The sequence below is a fragment of the Chelonoidis abingdonii genome, chromosome 19 (genome assembly GCF_003597395.2).
Source record: "Chelonoidis abingdonii isolate Lonesome George chromosome 19, CheloAbing_2.0, whole genome shotgun sequence".
In the NCBI taxonomy this organism is placed as follows: domain Eukaryota; kingdom Metazoa; phylum Chordata; order Testudines; family Testudinidae; genus Chelonoidis; species Chelonoidis abingdonii.
In genome coordinates, this window is record NC_133787.1 from 37,153,235 (window position 1) to 37,175,448 (window position 22,214).

The 22,214-nt window shown below is 44.8% G+C and overlaps 1 protein-coding gene across 2 annotated transcripts in view; it reads right to left on the reverse strand.

Moving 5' to 3' along the window:
* FBXO31 (F-box protein 31) overlaps positions 1–22,214 on the reverse strand; it is a 44,618-nt gene that overhangs the window by 20,928 nt on the left and 1,476 nt on the right. The window contains exons 2-4 of one of the 2 annotated variants that reach the window (XM_032793760.2): positions 12,171–12,242; positions 9,055–9,141; positions 1,201–1,277 (exon numbers count right to left, since the gene is read on the reverse strand). In XM_032793760.2, the coding sequence (XP_032649651.1) occupies positions 1,201–1,277; positions 9,055–9,109 (132 nt within the window). In that variant the 5' untranslated portion in view covers positions 9,110–9,141; positions 12,171–12,242. The remainder of the gene's footprint in view (positions 1–1,200; positions 1,278–9,054; positions 9,142–12,170; positions 12,243–22,214) is intronic. The other variant, XM_032793761.2, reaches the window with a different exon arrangement.

A 22,214-nucleotide genomic window follows, 5' to 3' on the forward strand; every position in this document is an offset into this window, starting at 1 on the left:
TAGTCAAGTGCTAATTGGTTTGTGATGAGCTCATGCTGCCAGTGATCCTCTTACAGGAAGGACTTCTAGTCTCCATAATTATGTCTGGCTTTTGGATGATGAATTGTTGTGCGCTATTCCTCACTGCCAGTAAGGAAAGCAACAATCCCCTTCACTTGCTAAGATGCATGAAAGAGCCAGCCTCTCCTCCCACATCTCTTCCTGCAAACCTCATTGAATCCTCACCCCACAAAGGGAAAGCAGCTTTGAAGAGCAAGTACTCTGTAATGGAAATTTCTCCTGAAGACACAAAGAGAGATCGGCACTGCGGTCTCTCTTCACAAGCTAACAGTAGTGAACAACTAAACCGGTGGAACTCCTTGACAGGGAATGCTGTGATGGCAAAAACCATAACTGGGTTAAAAAAAAAAACATGAACTAGATAAGGTCATGGGCGATAGGTCCATTGAGGGCTATTAGCCAAGATGGTCAGGGATGCAACACCATGCTTGGGGCGACCCTAAACATCAGGCTGCCTGATGCCAGAAGCCATGAGTGAGAGATGGAGTGGATCACACCATAACTGCCCTCCCCCTGTACACTCACTATGGAGCTCTGGTATAGTCACACTGCTGCAGCCAGATGCCCTGGATATCAGGCTCTGGAACACATGTTTCTACAAGCCAGCCTTGGGCTCAAAGGTTACACTCAATGGGTTTAGTATGTTAAACCAGCCAACCCATGATCCTTGGTGCAGAGGTACCAGACGATATCAGAGGGCATCAGGCAAGCCTCTATCCTCAGCCTCTCAGAGTAATCCCAAAAATTCTAAATCCAGAGAGGCAAAATGACGTTCAGCAGCTCTTCTGCTTCTCTAGACTTGGTCTCACTGTGGTCCTAACCCAAAACTCATTGAAGTCAGTGGAAACATTCCCACTGAATTCAGTGGCTTTGGCTCAGACCCTCTGTCAGTATCATGTCTCCTGTACTGCTCTTTAGGGACTAGTCACTATGCAAGTAAACATATCACATACTGTGGCAACGAGGCTATGAGGCAGCCAAGCGAACTGCATATGGAGTGTCTTTTCCAAACTGTTCTTAACGCAATGCAGCAAATGCCAACTTACGCCAAAGGCGGAAGCATAAAAGTTTTAAAGGAACTTGTATGAAATTGTTGCCAGAAGCTGATGCAACAAACCTCTGGGACATCTCTGTACTCACCACCACGTTCAGCAGTCCCCCGTATGGCCCAATGTCTGGCTGCCACAGTCCCAAGATGTGTCGGTATCGGTGAAGCACTAGGGAATAGGAGACAAAGCAAGACATTTCACAATGAACACAGCAAGAGGGATTTGAGGGGAGAGGAGGCGGCTGCCATAAAATTTCACAGATTGTTAACTGACACCCCCTCAAACAGGGTTCTTACTGGGATTGGGAGAGAGAATCCCAGTTCTCCCAAACCCAGAGAGAGGGGCCAATTCTGAAGACTTTCAAAAAGCTGTTACGTGAAGCCTACAGCAAATGCACACTATTTCTCCTGCACAGCTGCACGCCCGGCTGGATGCAGTGGCAAAAGCTAACTTTTCAAGGATTTACGAAGGCAGAGATTCAAGAACCCAACTAGCAAGCAACTTTCCATCAGAAAATCCTCTCATTGAGATCTGTCGATAGGCATCATATGCTTTGCTTGGACCTTACAGGTGCAGGCTATCCACCTCCCTGACCACAAGTAAGATGTTCTTGACATCAGACACCTCTGATTTCATAGAGGCATGAATGTGGGGGGATCTGAAACTTACAAGTAGGGGAGAGCAGGGAAAGCAAACAGCGTTTGCTTTAAGAGACCATCCCCTTCTTGTCCTACCAGACAGATGCATCCCCCTGACTCCACTTAAGCACCTGATCCTCGTCGGATTCAGCCACTAAGATGGCAGCACACATGCCCCATAGTTCCTGAGCACAGCATCCAGAGGAACAGGTGTCATTACAGATTCAACACATACAGAAGACCTTGGAGAAATCTCAATAGGTTACTGCATTTCAACATTTCCTCAAAGCTGCATCGTGTACTGGAGCATATCTTGTACTTTGGATCCTCTTCTCGGAGCTAGTTAAGATTTAAAGCCTACCGAAAAAGGGAACAGAAGTAGGAAAGTTTTCCACAAACTGCAAACACAAGTGATTCTTTGAACACTGATACATGCAGACAGGAATCATAAGGAACAGAAGGTATCCACTACATCATATGCCTGCCTTCCACGAAGAATACAGAGGCTGTTCATCTCAGATTCTAAAGATAAGCACCAGCTGACCCATAATATGAGAGTACATTTAACAGCCTGATGTGAACAAAGGACATAGGACTGGAAGGGACCTCCTGGGTTACCACGTCCAGCTCACTCCATCACAGGCAGCCGAGCCATTGTAGGAGTAGAGAGGTTATTTTACCTCTGTATTTGGCACTGGAATGGCCACAGCTGGAATCCTGCGTCAAGTTCAGGTGTTCACAATTGAAGGATGTTGATAAACTTGAGAGAGTTCAGAGAAGAGCCATGAGAATGATTAAGGAATTAGAAAACCTGATTGATAGTGATAAACTCAAGGAGCTCAATCTGTGTAGCTTAACAAACAGAAGGTTAAGGGGGGACTTGATCTGTAAGTATCTACATGGGAAACAAATATTTTACAATGGGCTCTCCAGCCTAGCAGAGAAAGATCTAACACGATCCAATGGCTGGAAGTTGAAGCTAGACAAATTCAGACTGGAAATTTTTAATTTAACTAGGCCAGACTGAGATGGAGTGAATCCTGTTGGAAGGGTTTAATCCCAAAGTGGACATGTTAAAAAGTATTTGTATAGAACTAAACAGGAATATTTTCATTATTTAAATGCCAAAGCAAAGAGCCGTATCTGGGATCAAGGACACTGCTGAGGGCTGTTTAAATCCCAAACAGCCCATGCTAGGGAAGAACTGGAAAGCGACACAGGAGAAACAAGAAGTAGGAATGTTTGATCCAATATCACTCAGCCCATGGAGTCAAGCGCAAATAGCAAACTGCACGAAGGAGACTATTTTAAATCTGGTCCACTTTGTATAAGTGCAGTTACTATGCACATACCATTTAATACACAAGAAACCCCCCTCACTGATACCTGCCTCCTCCACCGTTTGTGTACACAGCTGATAAATGCTGGTGGCTTTTAAGATTAGAATCGAAAACCAGACAGCTGTTGAATGCAGACAGCACTGAACTGGAGGAAGAAAAGCTCTTCCATTAGAACTATCTTCAGGGCTAATGCTACAAATAAAAGTCTTGTCTTAATGCCAGACTTTTAAATACAAGAAAGTGTCTGTTCAAAAGAGGAGAGACTTGTACTGAACAGGGTTCATAAACTCAGTTTTTGGGTAATCAGCCAGCTACAGATTAGTTCAAGGAAGGCCATGTTTGCTTAGGGAAAGTGGCTGAGTCATAGCAACATCCAGATCAGTGGTCTGACACAATCACCCTTGAACTTGGATTAAAATCTGTTCAGCCTTCCAATGGCAGGCAAATCTAACCGAGCAGTCAGAGGCTTAGATGCCCTTCTCTCGCCAGTAATGTGAATGGCTTTTTAACAGCTGTTCAGAGCCAGAAAACTCCCTAATCAGCTGAATGGGAATAGACTGTTCCCAGACAGAACTTGCAACCTGAGCAGCATTGAAAACTAACTGCAGTCTCCCCACCCTCTTCCTGGAACTTTCCAATAACCCCTTTCGGAGGCAGGCAAAGTGTCTCAGGTGGACAGCAGATGGTCTGCATCTTGGGGTGAGGGGCTTTGTATTTTTTAAAAAGGAAGTCTCCAGGAAAATGGTAACCTTTGGGCTTCATTTCAGATTGTGAGCAGCGCTGCAATGCCTGAGCCTGTCAGCTCAGCAGGTGCATTCCCTGCAATCAAGACCTGGTTAGTTACAGTTCTGACTGAAAAGTGAGGGAGATTAGGAATGAGCTTGGCAGCTCTCTCCCAATTCTGGTTGGAAGCACCATACCTCTCCTTTCCAATGGACTCCCCTCCTCTCTTTGTGCCTTCAAAGAGGTGGAGGAGATAGAGATGGTCCCTAAGAAGAGATCCCTTTGGGATATAGGCCCCTCTCCCCATCAAGATGATGTGTATAGGGATTTCCTTCTGGTTGTCCTGGCCCAGGGTCAGCTTTTCTGGCTCCAGTGCATGCTGTCCCTGGTTAGGAGAGGTTACCTCCAGTAGTGTGATTGATGTGTCCAGTCTCAGCAGCTCATTCAGGTAGCCAACAATGGATGGCCAATTAGCATCAACTATGGCAATGTCTGCAACAGAGGGCTTGTCTACACAGGGAAGTAAAGCTGGAGTGAGAGTTTAAAGCAGGGTAGCTATTCCCTCACGTAGACAAACCCAAGGATGCATCTGCTGGAAACTGACTGATCCACCATTCACAGGGCCACCAGGTAGCCATCAGATCGGAGGCCATTTGAAAAAGGGACTGTATTCAGTCAGGGAAAGGGCAGGAGGAAGCACATTCCCCCAACTCCTTTAGGAGGGAGTTTGCTTTGGCAAGCTCCAATATCAGGCCAATGGGGGCTGCAGGAAGAGGCAGCCAGCACATCCCTTGGCCCGCACCGCTTCCTGCAGCCCCCATTGGCCTGGAGCGGCGAACCGCAGCCAGTGCAAGCTGGGATTGGCCGAACCTGCGGACGCGGCAGGTAAACAAACCGACCTGGCCCACCAGTGGCTTTCCCTGAACAAGAGGCAGACTGGCTTTGAGAACTACTGCTTTGAGGCTCACCTACAGAGGAAACAGGCATCAGACGTCAATAATTTGGGAGGGTGGGGAAACAACCAAGAAGTTCACCATTAGGAAAACAGCCTGAAATGCAAGTTCAGAGCTACTGAAAACAACAAACTTGCTATATCAGTTATTCACTAAATGAGTAAAGCAATTCTGATTCCTGCTGTGCAGCGTGGCGACCCCGTTTCATTTCATTCCAGGTGGAGAACTGGGCTGGTGGGTGCATCAGAGGGTCCAATTCGGACATGCTGGCCACAGGTTCCTGTTATGAAACAGTCACTGCTTTGCCAGGCTAATTCACTCATCCTAGCTCACGGTGAAGTCACCAGCTCCAGGGCTGCTTCAAACCCTCGTAGGCTGAAATCCAACAGCTGCCTTTAAAGCTTTAGTGCAGGTGAGTCCATAGCATCCACACCACGTTAGCACATGCCATGAAACCACACTCCCAAGTGCCAATGAGTTAGTAACTCCATCCTGCATTACCCTCCTCTACAAAATAACTATGCTATCATCCCACTGATAGCAGAGGTGGCTTTATACATAACCCCAAGGACAAAGCAAAACTGGTTTTTCTCAGTTGATTTCATTCATTGGATCGGGGGTCAGCAACCTTTCAGAAGTGGTGGGCTGAGTCTTCATTTAGTCACTCTAATTTAAGGTTTCATATGCCAGTAATACCTTTTAATGTTTTTAGAAGGTCTCTTTCTATAAGTCTATAATATAACAGGGGTAGGCAACCTATGGCACACGTGCTGAAGGTGGCACGCAAGCTGATTTTCAGTGACACTCACACTGCCCTGGTCCTGGCCACCGGTCCGTGGGGCTCTGCATTTTAGTTTAATTTTAAATGAAGCTTCTTAAACATTTCAAAAACCTTATTTACTTTACATACAACAATAGTTTAGTTATATATTACAGACTTATAGAAAGAGACCTTCTAAAAACATTAAGATGTATTACCGGCACGTGAAACCTTAAATTAGAGTGAATAAATGAAGACTTGGCAGAGCACTTCTGAAAGGTTGCCAACCCCAGAACTAAACTATTGTTGAATGTAAAGTAAATAAAGTTTTTGAAATGTTTAAGAAGTTTCATTTAAAATTAAACTAGAATGCAGAGCCCCACGAACCGGCGGCCAGGACCAGGGCAGTGCGAGTGTCACTGAAAATCAGCTTGCGTGCCGCCTTCAGCACGTGTGCCATAGGTTGCCTACCACTGCATTAGATCAAAGTCCCACCATGTTCCAGACCCAGAGCATTAGACCCTCGGGCCCTGCTATTCTTCCCTTGATACATTAACAATGGTGAGAGTTATGTACACTCACGGAGAAAGGACTGTTTGCTGGGCGTAGCTGCTCCATGGGAGATGTACATCACAGGCTCTGAAATACTACAGAGACCTGCTTTCTTTGGAGCTGTTTGCAGCACAGAGCACGGAAAGGTATTCTGGCATACTGGGAAGTGTGCTAACAGAGCAGATGACGGTACAGGGACACTCAAATCTTGCAACAATAAAGGCTGAATTCGTAGTTTTCCAATAGCACAAGGATGGCACTTGATTTGGATAAAGTGATATAAATCAGAACATTCAGATCAAGTCTGAGTAAAGCAAGCAGGAGTCTACAATCTCCGTACATCTATTCAGGTTCTTATACTGCATCCCTCACCATGGTATCGGAACACTCTCTCCATTAAAAGCAAAGATGGCCATGGACTAACTAGGCTTAGCAAAATCTCGGAGGGTGGGATTAGTTTTCTTTTTTTGTTTGTCTTTTTTACAATTTTGACGGTTAATATTTTTAAATCTTCTTTTGATTAGTATCCGTTTAAAATTTCACATCCGTGCAAAGTTTTGGATTTTAAGCATTTTTCATCGAGTTAATTGCCTGTGACAGTGAAAATTTATGGGGAGGGTCGGATAATCTTTATTTAATAACAATAGATGTTGAAGGCAACAAAGAGTCCTGTGGCACCTTATAGACTAATAGCTGTACTGAAGTATAAGCTTTCGTGGGTCTGATGAACCGGGTGTTCACTACAAAAGTTTATGCTCCAATATGTCTGTTAGTCTATAAGGTGTCACAGGACTTTGTTGCTTTTTACAGATCCAGACTAACACGGCTACCCCTCTGAATAGATGTTGAGATTCAAAAAGCTACCCTGCAAGTTAACACACAAAATGTCAATATCACACATCAAAATATACAGAGTAAATATCCTTCAGTCAAACGCTAAGAAATTCTCAAGCAGCCTTTTTTTTTTTTTTTTTTTTTTTTTTTACACTTTGCCTATCTGTAAATTTCTATCAGCATCATTGGAAATATTTTTTCATTGGCTTGCATGCGTATGGTAGATCATTTACTGATAAAACACTAACCTTTTCAAGCCTAATTACAGCACAGAACTTGGGGTTATGTTTGGACTGCAGGTTGCACTAGAAGGCACCAAAGTAAAGGTGATCCCTAACGTACTGTCTATGAGCCAACCACAGCTGATTACTCCAGGATCACTCAGTATTTTCAGGTTTCAGAGTGGTAGCTGTGTTAGTCTGTATCAGCAAAAACAACAAGGAGTCCCTGTGGCACCTTAGAGACCAACACATTTATCTGGGCATAAGCTTTTGTGGGCTAAAACCTACTTCATCAGATGCATGGAGTGGAAAATACAGTAGGAACATATATATACACAGTACATGAAAAGATGGGAGTTGCCTTACCAAGTGAGGGTCAGTTCTAACGAGACAATTCAACTGAAATGGAAGTTGGCTATTATCAACAGGAGGAAAAATCAATTTTATAGTGGCAATCAAGGTGGCCCCTTTCAAACAGTTGACAAGAAAGTGAGACTAACAGTTGGGGGAAATTAGTATTTAGTTTCTGTAGTAACCCATCCATTTTAGCCCACAAAAGCTTATGCCCAAATACATGTGTTAGTCTCCAAGGTGTCACAAGAACTCCTCATTGTTTTTTCAATATTTTCACTAAGCTACATGCATCCAAGGAAACTCGAGTTTAAAGGTCCCATGAGCAGCGGAATCATGGGGCTTTCTAGCATAATTTTGATTCCTAAACGGGTTCAGATTTTCAGGGTGTACATAAGCAGAGACCCTCAGTGTTCACTCAGACACAAGCAGAGTTCACACTCTATCAAGGTTACATTTCAGGATCTCTCCCTATAGAAGGCGGGTAGGTCTAGCAGTGGCTATTAGCCAAGATGGTCTGGGATGCAAACCCATGCTCTGAGTTCCTAAACCTCATACTACCAGAAGCTGGGACTGGATGACAGAGGATGGATCCCTCAGTAATTGCCCTGTTCCACTCATTCTCTCTGAAGCATTTGGCACTGGGCACTGTCCAAAGACTGGGCTAGATAGTGGCACTGCATGACCCAGTATAGCCGTTCTTATGAAACTTCCCTTTGTTAGGATTAAATAAGAATCCTGAAGTCCAGAGTGCTTTTTATTTTATTGGGAGGAGGGAGAAAGAAGGAATTCTCTTCTGTAAATGACATGCCTCCAGCAATGATTCCTGGGCTACTGAAGTCCAGTGATCTCCCCACTAGATATCAGAGAGAGAGAGAGAGAGAGAGAGAGGGAGGGACTACAGTTCAGAGAAATCTATGGGAAACTTTCAGAACTGACAACATTTAGACTCACCCAGAGGGACAAATAAAGGGGACATCTCTGCCCACACCCAAGAAAAAGCTAACACACACCTATATTCCTAGTTTTGTCTATCTAGGGAAGTGGTTTTCAGCTTGCAGACTAGTCAGCACACAGCTGTGGCCCATGTGACATCCTCAGGGCCATACAGGTAGTATTGGATGTGGCCCACAATGGTAAATAGGTTGAGAACCACGGATCTAGAGCCTATTAGTGTCATTTCTGAGGCTGGGTGGAGTTGGTCCCAAGAGCCCTCCTCCTTCCCCTAATGGCAAGCTGGAATGTGTTATCTCCACAGTACGCTCAAGCCCACTGCCCTGGAAGCATCTGCTACCTGTGCCTAGTTAGTTTCCACCAGTGCCAACCCTGGATAGGATGCTCTCTAACACCAAGCACTTCACCAGAGAGGTGAGTACTATTATCCCTATGTTACAACTACCTAAAGTATCACCTTAGAGGGTCAGAACAAAGTGCATGAGAACCAAGTCACGGGAAAGCCTGGGTGACAGCTCTTATTCTGCCCCCGAGGTAGCTGCTTGCAGTAACTTCACACGCCATGCAGCGCCACATGTGTGCTCAGTGCAGAAAGCGTTTGCTAATGGGAGGTACGTACGGCAGGTGTAAACATCTCTGTACTCCATGTGTTCGTAGTCGGGAAGGATTTTCATAAAACGCCCTGACTTCACTCGTGGATTTATACCTGGACAGACACAGCAGGGTAAGTACCAGAGAAGTTGATTCCCCTCTGACCATCACATAACATTAATCTGAACCAGACAGGAAGGTCAAGTCCCTTGTTGACTTAAGGCGCACTTCTTCAGCCCCCAGCCCAGATCAGCCACTCAGAAGAATTCGGCACATTTTATGATTCCCTCATAAGTTATTGATGTCACCAAACAAATTCGAGTGAAGTCTGAGCTTCTCAACATACGCAGGAGAAGGCTTTTTGCTCTTTTCACTCTTCAATCCAGCTAATTGTTTTCAAAACACCATCAAGCATCTGTTTCATTATGCCCTCTAAGATCTTGGGTTTGGCTTTATCCCCCCTTGTCTTAGTGTAGCATGTAGAATAGAACAAACTTTGATTGTTTGCACCTTCAAGCCTGAATTCTGCCAAGAGTTCTGCATGACACTAGAGTCGGAGGACACACCACCAGGCAATCCTTTCAGGAAAGCTGAGCAGGAAAGTACCAGTAGGTTTGTAAACAGAGATGTTTGTTGAATCTAAACTGACCACACGCCAAAGATTTCATATCCCTGCAAAACAGGGTAAGGTTCAGGAAAGGAGGAATGAGCTGACAAGTGTTTTGACTCTGCAGAAGTCTGGAGATATGCACAGGTCAGGATTCAGATGTGTGGTAAGAGATTCTTTATTTACAAATGGAATAGAGTGTATGGCATCTTTCTACAGGTAAAACATTATGTTCTATGGGGCTAAATGCTCACCAAGGACCTATTGCCATTGAAAGAGGCTAAAGATGTCAATTATATTAAGAGGTACTTTGAAGTGTAAAGAATCAGTGGGAAAAGTTGCAAAAACAGGACCACATCAGGTACATAATTAATAGATAATTTGTAACTATACCACCATTCTGGCTATGATGAAAGTCACACTGCACAGCAAAGAAGGGTCTGAAGTGACTGAGGTTTCCTTAGACATTTTCAAAACATTGCATACACTGGAGTTCCCTGCATGGTCTCCCAGAGAAGTAAGGGGTACCATTCCCATTTTACAGAGAGGGAAACTAAGGAATGGGGAGGTGAAGTTACTTGGGTCAAGGCCACACAGCAGTGGTCTCAGAGCTGGGATCAGAACTCAGGATTCCTGGCTCCCAACACGAGGTTCAATACACCAGGCCACCACCGACTCTGACAGTCAAATAAAGCACAAGGTCCATTTGAAAGGAGCCAGATATCCTGGGGCCAGCAAAGCACACTCAGGACACTCACTCTGGCGACCTACAAAGACAAATGCTTTCATTTTTAACAAGCTGAGTTCTGCTTCCTGTAAAGGGCCATGGAACCGCAGACCAACCACTGGAGCCAATGGTTTGTCATTGCTGATTTCTTAAAGATCCTGGGTTGTTCCATCCCCTGCTAGACCAATTCAGCATCAGCCTTTGTGATCCATGAAACACCTGGGTCTCTTGATTTTGGTGGCAAGGACAGATCAATTCACTACTGCGGGCCTTGTGTCATCCAGGCTGCTGCTGGGGTTGTTGCAAAGCTCTCTCAGCTGGTACCTGTGGCTGAACCAGCTCCTGCGATAGAACAGCCAATGTAGCCTCTGACTCCTTAGCAAGAGAGGCAGCTTGATCTGGCTAAGCAGGGGACTCCTACATTCAAATGCAAGTTCAGGGTCAAATCCCTAATCTGCCTGTTCTCCCCCACCCCCTGTAAAATGGGGATGAAACTCACCTACCTCCCAGGGGGCTTGTGCTGACCAAGGAGTTTGTGTTTGTAAAGCACTCACGTGCAAGTGGCAACATTCATCATAACGCATGGGCTGTGGCTGCTTATTTGGAAATGTGTCCTGAAAATGAGTTGTGACGCTGCATGGAATCTGGGGGACACGAGAGGATATTATGAATATCAACAGTAAAAGTTTAATGCGTTAGGCCATGTAAGGTATCTGCAAAAATGTTATAATTGGTCAGATATGATTTCATTTGTGTGTTTCTATTATGAGTTCTTAGATAACTACGTCTGTCTGTCTTTCAGATTTGTGCTACACTTTGGGCGACACCCCCAGTCAGTTTGGCATCAGCAGTGCCTAGCCTGCTTGATCGCTCATTAAGGACCATCAGCTATACCACTGACCCACTGAGAGAAGGAAGACACACCTTATGACTCAGCAAGGCACACAGGGACATGCCTATGGACAGAATTCTAAGGCTTTTAAGCCATGTACTGGGAAGCTTGTGTTTGAAACAAAGAAAGCACAGGCCACATAGCAAACGACTATAAAGGGCAGTTGCATCTTCTCCATGTCTTCAGTCATGTTTCTTACCTCTGGAGGAACTTTGCTACAAACTGAAGCTCTGAATAAAGGACTGAATGACCCGTCCAAGCTGGGACTTGCAAGCCAGCAAAGTCACCAATACTGGTAAGGACCTGATATATGGACTTTGAAGTCTTTGGACATATGTGACAGTTTCACCATTTAATATCTCTCTTTTTTCTTTATAATAAACCTTTAGTTTTAGACACTAAAGGACTGGCTGGCAAAGTGGTATTTTGGGTAAGATCCAAACCTATACTGACCTGGTAACATGGCTGACCCTTTGGGGTCAGAAGAGCATTCTGTATATGTGAGCAGAGTTATTTTAAATAAATTTCTCACTGAACTGGACCTAGGTGGTGATTGGGAGCCAAACAGTTGAAGGTATTTTTTAAATCCTACTGACAGATTAAAAACTGTCCTCAGATTTGGGTGAGCGGTTACCAGTTGCTAGCCACAAACTAATAGCTATTTCCAGAAACCCTCAGACTCTGTGGTTTCTTCCAATCAAAGGGGTATTGAGAGGCAACAGCAATTCTTGATATCTGTCTGGCATTAAAATGCTGTGGTAGTCAAACTTGTTATTGCTTTAGAGATGAAATCACTGCCACGAAATACAGAATCTGTGTTTAAAAAGCCCAGGATAAAAATTCAGTGCAAATTCACTTTTAAAAATGGAACTAAACAAGAACAGAAGCATATAGACCTGCACTGACTTCATCACTTACGTTTGGCATAGACATCTCGACAAGACACTCCAGTGATCTCCAGTTTCCGTAAGTTCTCACAGACACCATACTCTGTAGTGACAGACAGAAAGGGGTTAAGAGGTAATAAAATGAGTGATTGTGTGAAAAGGTTTTTGCTTGTCCACAGAGCTCCAGGATACCTACAACTGCAGCAAGAATTTAGGCCGCTTTAAATTCAATCTAATGTATTTTATTTAAAGAATAATCTTGCAAATTGCTCTATTTGTTAGCAAATATTCTTGTTGTTGTTCTCCAGAAGCACTCGAGGAAAGCTGGATAGTATTTCTTTCCAGACTAGGTTCTCAGATTCCCTAGTACATTTTACACATGATGGCTGCTTGCAAAATATAATGACAACTCCTTGCTGATAAATTACAGACACTTGCATATAGAATAGGTGGTGGCATAAAGTGGGGAAAATGACCCATCCAAACTCGGAATCTTAAGTAGAGCAAACTATCATTGCAACTAGGAGTTATTTACTCCCACTAATTTGTCCAACAAGCAAAAGTGTTTATTAAGACTCGCGGAAAATGGCCACATTTCAGAGTCCTGAAAAATCTACAGCTAAGATTATTTTAAAAGAATAAGTACGTTCATAGCCCCAAACTGTTAAGAGAACGTAACGTGTCTGCATGTACAAATACACCTGCAAACAAATCAGACTGAAATTGGCCCATTCTTTGCAGATGCCTTTGACTGTTTTGTTTTCAATACATTCTCTTAGTGACGCAGGGATCATAAAAGCCCTTTCAAGATTTTAAAAGTAACTTTAAAGCCAGAAATGAGAGACTTCAGTGCAGGTTCTGAAGGCATTAAACCTGAATTCCTAAAAATATAGCAGACAACTACTAACAAACAATTCAATGGAAGAAATCCTGTAACACCAAGGGAAGAGGGAAAAACATATTAAACAGCAACAAAAATAGAGTTTAGTGCCAAAAGCAAATCAGTTGCAGAGACCCTTATAGTCCTCAGCAGGGAAAATCTACACTCTGAAAATCTCAAATGCACCTGCTAAAAATTAGACACCAGATTCCTTTAGCAGAAGATTAAACCACCTGATAGCTCCCCGCACCTGCTAGATATCTGATACCAAGTATGTCCCTAAAGAACCCCAGGGAAGCCATCTGATCTGAAACCCACCCTCACACAAGGAACCGTGTCGATCAAGCTTCCTAGAATTTATGATTAACTATTGCTGCCTGTTACCGGTATATATTCCTAATAACTTGCTCTGTATTCTGATTTCAATTATAGGCCAAATGAGAGAAAGCAGACATCTGCCTGGCTCAACTCAATTATGTTCTTACTATACATATGCTCTATGTACATACATGTTTTACTCGGATATGCAATGTAGCTTGACGGAGCACACACAAGACCACAAGTGTTTTGTAAGGTTGACATACTGCAGGAATGTATGTGAACAGTCTCTTGAAGCGAGAAGCGAGTTGAATAAAGACAGGAAGGGAACAAGTGGGAAAACACAGCTTCCCCTCCCTAAAAACTTCTATTGATGTAAGTGGAAGCTTGTCACGGACATGAGCAAGAGCAGGATGAAGCCCTAATTGTTTAGGATGTGAGATGAGAGGGAGTACAATTAGCTAGTGAGCAGACAGCAAAGCCTCCAGGAATACACTTCCAGCCTAGCACAAAACAAGCTATTTAGTGCTGGGCTAGAGCCAACCAAATGTATGCAGCTGTCATAAACAGATAGCTACGGGTTAATGTTTCTTTTACCTGTAAAGGATTAACAAAGGGAACCAAATACCTGACCAGCAAGGACCAATCAGGAAACGCGGAAAAAAATGTTTTTCAAAAGCTAGGGGAGGGAAGTTTTTGGTCCTGTGTTTTGTCTGGCCTCAGCTTATGAGAGGGGATCTTTCTATCTGTAAGCTTCTCATTCTTCAGTTTTTAAAGTTTGTAAGTACAAAGGTAGAAAAACAAATAGGCTGTTATGTTTTTTTTTTTTTTTTTTTGTTAAATTTTTACAATGTGTTTTTGGTAAGGATTTGGGGGGGGGGGCCTTGGAATGTTTTAATTGTATCTCTTTTTTGATACGCTGTTTATTCATATTTTCTTTAAGTATAGCCCTGTGTATTGTCAACTTGATGCAGAGATCATGTTCATGTGTTTCTTCTTTTTTATATTAAAGCTTTCTTTTTAAGACTTGTTTGAGTTTTTTCTCTTCTGGGTAGGCACAGAACGAAGGGGAGGGAATTCTCTTTGTGTTAGATCTACGGGAGAGGTGAGAATCTCTGCACACCAGGGAATTGGTGGATGAGGGGGGAGAGAGATAGAATCATTCTGTTTCCTTGTTTTGGTTGTCTCTTTGTGGAAGAGATGAAGGACCTATGCTTCTTCTGGTATTGTGATGTTAAATCGAGGTGTGCCTATCTCGTAAGTAACTTCAGGTATGATGCCCAGAGAGGAAATTCTGGGTGGGAGAGAGAGGGGGAAGGGAAGTGGGTTATTTCCCTTTGTGGTAAGACTCAGGGCTTCTGAGTCTTGGGGTTCCCCAGGGAAGGGTTTGGGGAGACCAGAGGGAGCCAAAACCCTGGAATTTTTGGCTGGTGGCAGCGAGATCAAATCTAAGCTGGTAATTAAGCTTAGAGGGGTTCATGCAGGCACCCAGATTTCTGGATGCTAAGGTCCAGATTTGGGAATGCTTATGATATTTGTGAAACCAAAGCTAGAAATTTGGACCCACCCCACAAATGATCCAACATCCCTCCTGCCAGCCTATCAGACATTATACCACTTTTAATGCTAGCCTGTGTCTTGTTTGATAAAAATATCAGGGACATGTTAAAAGCAACAGGCTTTTGCAGCTGATCTGTGATTCAGGAAATTACAGGTCTTCAGGATAGGCAAGAAGCTATGTTGTCACAGCCTGTAGTTTGGAGAACAGCTGGTTCTTATGCTAAAGAACTTCACCAGCCTACAAAGCCAACAAGGGGCCTGCTAACGTCAGGCTGCACACTTTCTGCAGCAAGCAATGCAGCTAGATTAAACTGGATACTGTAATCTGAAGTCAGAGACTGCATTGGAAAAAACCACGAAAGGATGTCACAGGTCCAACTGAGCGCCTCTTTTGGCCACTAACCAGACTGCTATATGGAGATGCCACCACCGAACCCTGCAGGTGTTTTAAGCCCCTACAGTCTGAACAGAGTCCAGGTACTGCCACTGTCTTAAGGTCTCTAGGTGCACTCTTAAGGTGCAGATCTTCTCTTTGGCAAACCCCCCCCCCCCCCAACAACTGTAATCACATGGCCCCCTGTCCAGCCCTCAGAACCAGTGCTGACCCCTCAGACCATCCCTGTAGCTTAAACTCACCCTTTCCAAGAACCCCAGTAATAACTTCACAGAATCTATCAGAATGCCTAAATTCTACATAGGTTCCCCAAATCATCAAGACAATTCTGCCCAAATGTCATTTTTCTGTTTTGTTCTTTATTAGTCAGGATATTTGTGAGATAACATTCCCTCTTCCTCCAGGTCACCTGCTCCTGATGCCCCAAAATTCTCAAATGCTCCTCATTATAGTATATAAGAGGTGCCAATCCAGTCTGAATTTGTGGAAACACAGATTGTCATACACAGAAATCACGACGTAAGTTGGAAAAAATCATCCAATGGAACAAAGATCCTGGTTTCCAACAAGTGGCCTTGTTAACTAGTAGGAGACAGAGAGACTACCTAAAAGCAGAACTATCACTAGGTCTGGTGTATTTTACAAGTTTCACAGTTTGGGTTTATTGGATCTTTCCCAAAAGAGTCAGCATCTTCTCAAACATTAGCAAATTCCTAAAAACAATTCTAGTGCCATTTTCATTGCCATCTGACATTAGCCATGCAAGTCCTCCAATAATCTCCTCTTGTTTGCTAGCAAGAATGTAATCTTAGCTGGTGAAATTCCTACAAGTCATAATCCTGGTCTACTCAGTGATCTAAACTACAACCAAAAGCCCTTACTGGCTTTGCTTAACTGTGCATGGATAGAACACTTCAGTTTTTTCTTGAAGGGCTGTCATGGTGGTGTAAGGTACAAAATTATAGATGGTGAAGACTGAACTCCCCTACCACTCCCACATCCAAATCCCAACTATTATTAAAGGCAAGAAAGCTCACCAGTGCATGGACAGCACTATTCATTCTTGATGCTGGAAAGGATAAAGGGGAGATTAAGAGCTATGTACTGCTGCAATTCAGCTACAGGAAAAAAAAAATATTGTTTTGCTTTCCCTGACAATCAAATGAGAGATTTCCAGCAAATACTGCTTACTGCAATTAAGGCTCTTTTGAGGGAAATTCTCAATGTGCCAGTTCACAGAGGAAATTAAATATTGAAAATGTTCTAACTCATTAATATGGATGAAAATTCACAACCACAGTGAGAGTGGTTGCTCATAATCCTACTTCAAAAGGAAAGCTAGAACTTGGTTATGAAATTCTCATTCTACTAGCTAGGAAGGTTGTTCTCTTAGGTTAACAGGCAGGACTTGGAAGATTTACTCAACACGTGATAAATATACCAGCGTTGCCATGCCCTGTGGAATGTAAAGTATTAAACAGCACACTGTTTATTATGGCCTGCACTTAAGCGTAAGATTGTCAGCTTCCTAGTTTGCACATTTAGAAGTGCAGTGTACTATGCTCTATTCCCTTCCTGGTTTCACTCTACCTTCGCTTCTATAATAGATCATGGCATATTTTATTCTGCAATTTTCTGTTTGCACTTCTCCCCCGCCCCAATTATATTCCTTTCTGCACCTTGTGTTCTCTACCCTTCCCACAACAACTAATTTTTTCCTACAGTAAAGAATTGGAGATGCAGCAGGTACTGCCACTACCCTCCCGAAAAGTCATGAAGACTTTGGAAGTGCTTTTCAAGCAAGTCTTTAATAGATAGCAAGGAAACAGACACTGGAGCAGGTAAGGTAATGTCTTTACACAAAAAAACATATTTGTGAACCTAAAGAACCAAGGACACCAAAGTTTATTCTCCACTTTTATGCCACACTAAGGATAACTGTTACTGGCAACTAAGTCTTTTAATTCTATGCCTACATAAACACAACATTAGCAGCCCAACATTTGCACTGGGAATGGAGAGACCTGGCTTCTATTCACAGCTCTAGATCACTCTCCCACTCTTCCCCCCATGCGACTCAGCTTCCACATCTGTAGAACAGATGCCCACCACTGTAAGGTGTTCTGAGATCTACAAAAGACTAATCTACAGCTGCTAAATGTAACACAAAGCCTGTCCCATGATGACTATTTAACAACTTACATTTTCTCCCCAACCCAGTTTAAACACCACATTAAGGTATTTTAAATTTGTGAATTCTAGATCTGGTTACTATGAACCATCAGTGAAATTTCCTAGACAGGTGCCCTGATGTGGTGTGTTATTTCAGTATAAAACTGGTGACCACTTAAACTACAAGCATACATGGTCATGGGTTAATCAAGGTAAGTCAAGTCAAAAGCCAGAGTGTGTAGGAAAGTGATTGCAACACTCCTCTTGCCAAACAAGAAAGTCAGAAAAACAGTTTATCCCAAACAGTCACAATGATAAAAGGGCATAATCCCAAAAGTATCTGGCTACAAATGTTGCTAACTAGCTAATGTTTCCCCACATCATTCTTCAGTTTCAAAGCCACAGCCAAAAGCAACTGTGTGTAGCCTGAAGGGGGAATCCCCCCTACCCAAAATACTGCTCCAGGGAATGCAATAAAATTGAGTCTGCTTGCAATCACACTAAACCAAGGTGTCAAAACTCATTTGGTTGAGCGGGCTGATTTACATTTTTAATTATATTCTATGGCTACAAAGTTAGGGCTGTTTATAACCCTTGATCCACAGCAGTGATCTCATGACAAAAGCAGGTATGCACAAAAATCAAGGGTAAAGCAAGACAATTATGTAGCACTGCACTCTTAGCAGAGAAAGGTTTCAGAGTAGCAGCCATGTTCCTCTGTATCCTCAAAAAGAACAGGAGTACTTGTGGCACCTTAGAGACTAACAAATTTATTTGAGCATAAGCTTTTGTGGGCTACTGCCCATTTCATTGGATGCATGTAGTGAAAATACAGTAAAATACAGAAAGTCTATGCTCAAATAAATTTGTTAGTCTCTAAGGTGCCACAAGTACTCCTGTTCTTTTAGCAGAGAAAGTGTTGTTTAAAGCACTTGCACAACCATCTGTCCCTGGCCATTTGTGCATGCACAAGTGGATAACCACACAAGCAACCAAGAAGGCAGACTTGCACAACTGACCTCAGGAAGTACAGGTCTGTGATGCGCTCAGAGTTAATATGTTATTGCTGGGAATAGGAGCATGTTATTGAATTAAATTCACCCCTTTGCTCTATTACTAGGCCCTTATAATTTCACAAAAATTACACTTTTCTGCCTAAATTGTCATATGCTAGCTCTCAGCCCAAACTGATGCTTATTTTTATATAATCACACCTAGCTAGGACTCTGTCTTCCCTTATAGAGGTTTGAAAGTCATGCAACCTTATACTCACTACTACATGGAGACAATATATGAAGACAGAGCTCCAAATATATACATATGAACATGAGTCTGACATGGCTACAACACTGCGTGGAACTCCACACATTTCCAAGCAGCTGATTTATTCCTATGATCAGGAATTCAATTAAACCCAGAGCATGTATTTATTTGAATATGTATTCTCATATACAAAGAGAGCATTATTTGAATATATGCAATGGTACTACTAAAGAGACCAAGAGATGGTGAAGTAATTACCCTAACACAAAGTTATCAATGAGATTTTATACTTGTGCAGTCTGAGGATTCAAGATTATGGTTTTGGTATAGGAAGTGCTCCAGTGGATCAGACATTGGGTTGATCTAATTCAGCATCCTATCTCTGACAGTGGCCGGAATCAGACGCTTAAGAGAAAACAAGGAAATGTAATGGAGAGTTATGTAATGTGTCAGTAGAAGTAGTTTCTTTCTACACCTTGCCAGATACTGTTTGGTTTATGCCCTGAAGGGAGGGGTTGTTATATACAAAAGTTTTCAATCCTATCTAATGCAACTGTGGATGCTCTTGTCATACATAGTAGCATTCAAAGGAAAATGAGACCAAGTTCTTAGTCTCAATGATACATAGTGACAATGAGATTCAGAGGTCATTTATGAGTTGTCTAAAGAGATATACTTCCTTGTATCAGTTTTAAATTTGGTTTCTTTTAATATTATTGAGTGTCTCTTTGTATTATAAGGGTGAATTCAAACTGGAACAGGTTCAGAGAAGAGCTACTAGGATGATCCGAGGAATGGAAAACCCGTCTTATGAAAGGAGACTCAAAAAGCTTGGCTTGTTTAGCCTAGCCAAAAGAAGGCTTAGGGGAGATATGACTGCTCTCTATAAATATATCAGAAAGATAAATACCAGGAAGGAAGAGGAATTATTTAAGCTCAGTACCAATGTGGACACAAGAACAAATGGATATAAACTGGCCATCAGGAAGTTTAGACTTGAGATTGGACAAAGGTTTCTAACCATCAGAGGAGTGAAGTTCCGAACGGCCTTCCAAGGGGAGTAGTGGGGGCAAAATGTGTATCTGGCTTCAAGACTAAGCTTGATAAGTTTATGGAGGGAATGGTATAATCGGATAGCCTAATTTTGGCAATTAATTCATCTTTGACTACTAGCGGTAAATATCCCAAATGGCTTGTGATGGGATGTTAGATAGGGTGGGATCTGAGTTACTACAGAGAATTATTTCCTGGGTGTCTGGCTGGTAAGTCTTGCCCACATGCTCAGGGTTTAGCTGACTGCCATATTTGGGGTCGGGAAGGAATTTTCCTCCAGGGCAGATTGGCAGAAGCCCTGAGGGTTTTTCGCCTTCCTTTGCAGCATGGGGCATGGGTCACTTGCTGGAAGATTCTCTGCAACTTGAAGTCTTTAAACCATGATTTGAGGACTTCAGTGGCTCAGACACAGGTTTGATACAGGAGTGGGTGGGTGAGATTCTGTGGCCTGCATTGTGCAGAAGGTCAGACTAGATGCCTTTGCCAAGGCCACAACCCACAAAAACCAAACCTTTATGACTTAGAAGCAAGTTGTGTGTGAAATTTACCTTGTCCTCCCCAGAATGATATCCTTGGGCAAGAAGGATCACGCTAGGCTGAGAAAACAGCCTGCAACTTCTTGGGAACACTCTTCAGTGCTTTGTGTGATCCATGGGTTCTCATCAGTTCTGACAAGAACCCTAAGCTGCCCTCAAGTGCAGTTAAGGAACCATTCATCCCCTATCCTTAATGCATCTGAGCACTGCCTTTCTGTTTGATGGCACAGAGTGCAGCTGCCTAGTGTGCTCAGACACTCCAACTAGATGCGCTTGCTGGCAGGTCCAAAATGTTTATATGTATATGACATCATAGCTGGCCACAAATGCACCACACAGCAAGAGATGTGATGAGTACCATGCTGGGAGAAGCAGAAGCAAGTTAGGCCACTTGGAGGGTGTCAGGACAGCTGGGTTAGCAGACAAGGGACAGGCAGCTGGGTGCCTGCAAAGCAAAGGGCAAGGAGTAAAAAGCATGCATTACATTTTGGTAAGAAACGACTGGAGCTCCGAAGATGGACATGTCACTAAATATGCAGCAGGGTAGCTCTACAGGGAAAGTGGTACAGAGATGCCCTAGGAAGATGGGAGGACTGTCATCCAGGCTGTGACCCACTTACCAGCACCAACCAGAAGCCGATACCATTCCCCTTGCTACAGGGCTGGCAACCAACCCAGCCCAATCCCAGCAGCTCGTGTCAACACCCCCCACATTTCATCCCAGGATGCCCCTACTTTACCCTCAGCCCACTACCCTGCTCACTTGTCTACCCCCAGAGGCTACCTTCCCCCATGCTTCCTGTCCCAGTGGGCCTTTCCAGAGCCTCACACCTGCAGAGTCAGCCCTGTGCAGTGTACCCATGGTGACACCTCGTCCCCAGCGCCCCCTCCCCGGGCCTACCCCCTCTGGGGATCCCACATCCCCACGTCTAGTGCCCCGATCGGGACCCTTCGTCCCCAGCGCCCCCTCCCCGGGCCTGGCCCCACTGGGGATCCCACATCCCCACGTCTAGTGCCCCGATCGGGACCCTTCGTCCCCAGCGCCCCCTCCCCGGGCCTGGCCCCACTGGGGATCCCACATCCCCACGTCTAGTGCCCCGATCGGGACCCTTCGTCCCCAGCGCCCCCTCCCCGGGCCTGGCCCCACTGGGGATCCCACATCCCCACGTCTAGTGCCCCGATCGGGACCCTTCGTCCCCAGCGCCCCCTCCCCGGGCCTGGCCCCACTGGGGATCCCACATCCCCACGTCTAGTGCCCCGATCGGGACCCTTCGTCCCCAGCGCCCCCTCCCCGGGCCTGGCCCCACTGGGGATCCCACATCCCCACGTCTAGTGCCCCGATCGGGACCCTTCGTCCCCAGCGCCCCCTCCCCGGGCCTGGCCCCACTGGGGATCCCACATCCCCACGTCTAGTGCCCCGATCGGGACCCTTCGTCCCCAGCGCCCCCTCCCCGGGCCTGGCCCCACTGGGGATCCCACATCCCCACGTCTAGTGCCCCGATCGGGACCCTTCGTCCCCAGCGCCCCCTCCCCGGGCCTGGCCCCACTGGGGATCCCACATCCCCACGTCTAGTGCCCCGATCGGGACCCTTCGTCCCCAGCGCCCCCTCCCCGGGCCTGGCCCCACTGGGGATCCCACATCCCCACGTCTAGTGCCCCGATCGGGACCCTTCGTCCCCAGCGCCCCCTCCCCGGGCCTGGCCCCACTGGGGATCCCACATCCCCACGTCTAGTGCCCCGATCGGGACCCTTCGTCCCCAGCGCCCCCTCCCCGGGCCTGGCCCCACTGGGGATCCCACATCCCCACGTCTAGTGCCCCGATCGGGACCCTTCGTCCCCAGCGCCCCCTCCCCGGGCCTGGCCCCACTGGGGATCCCACATCCCCACGTCTAGTGCCCC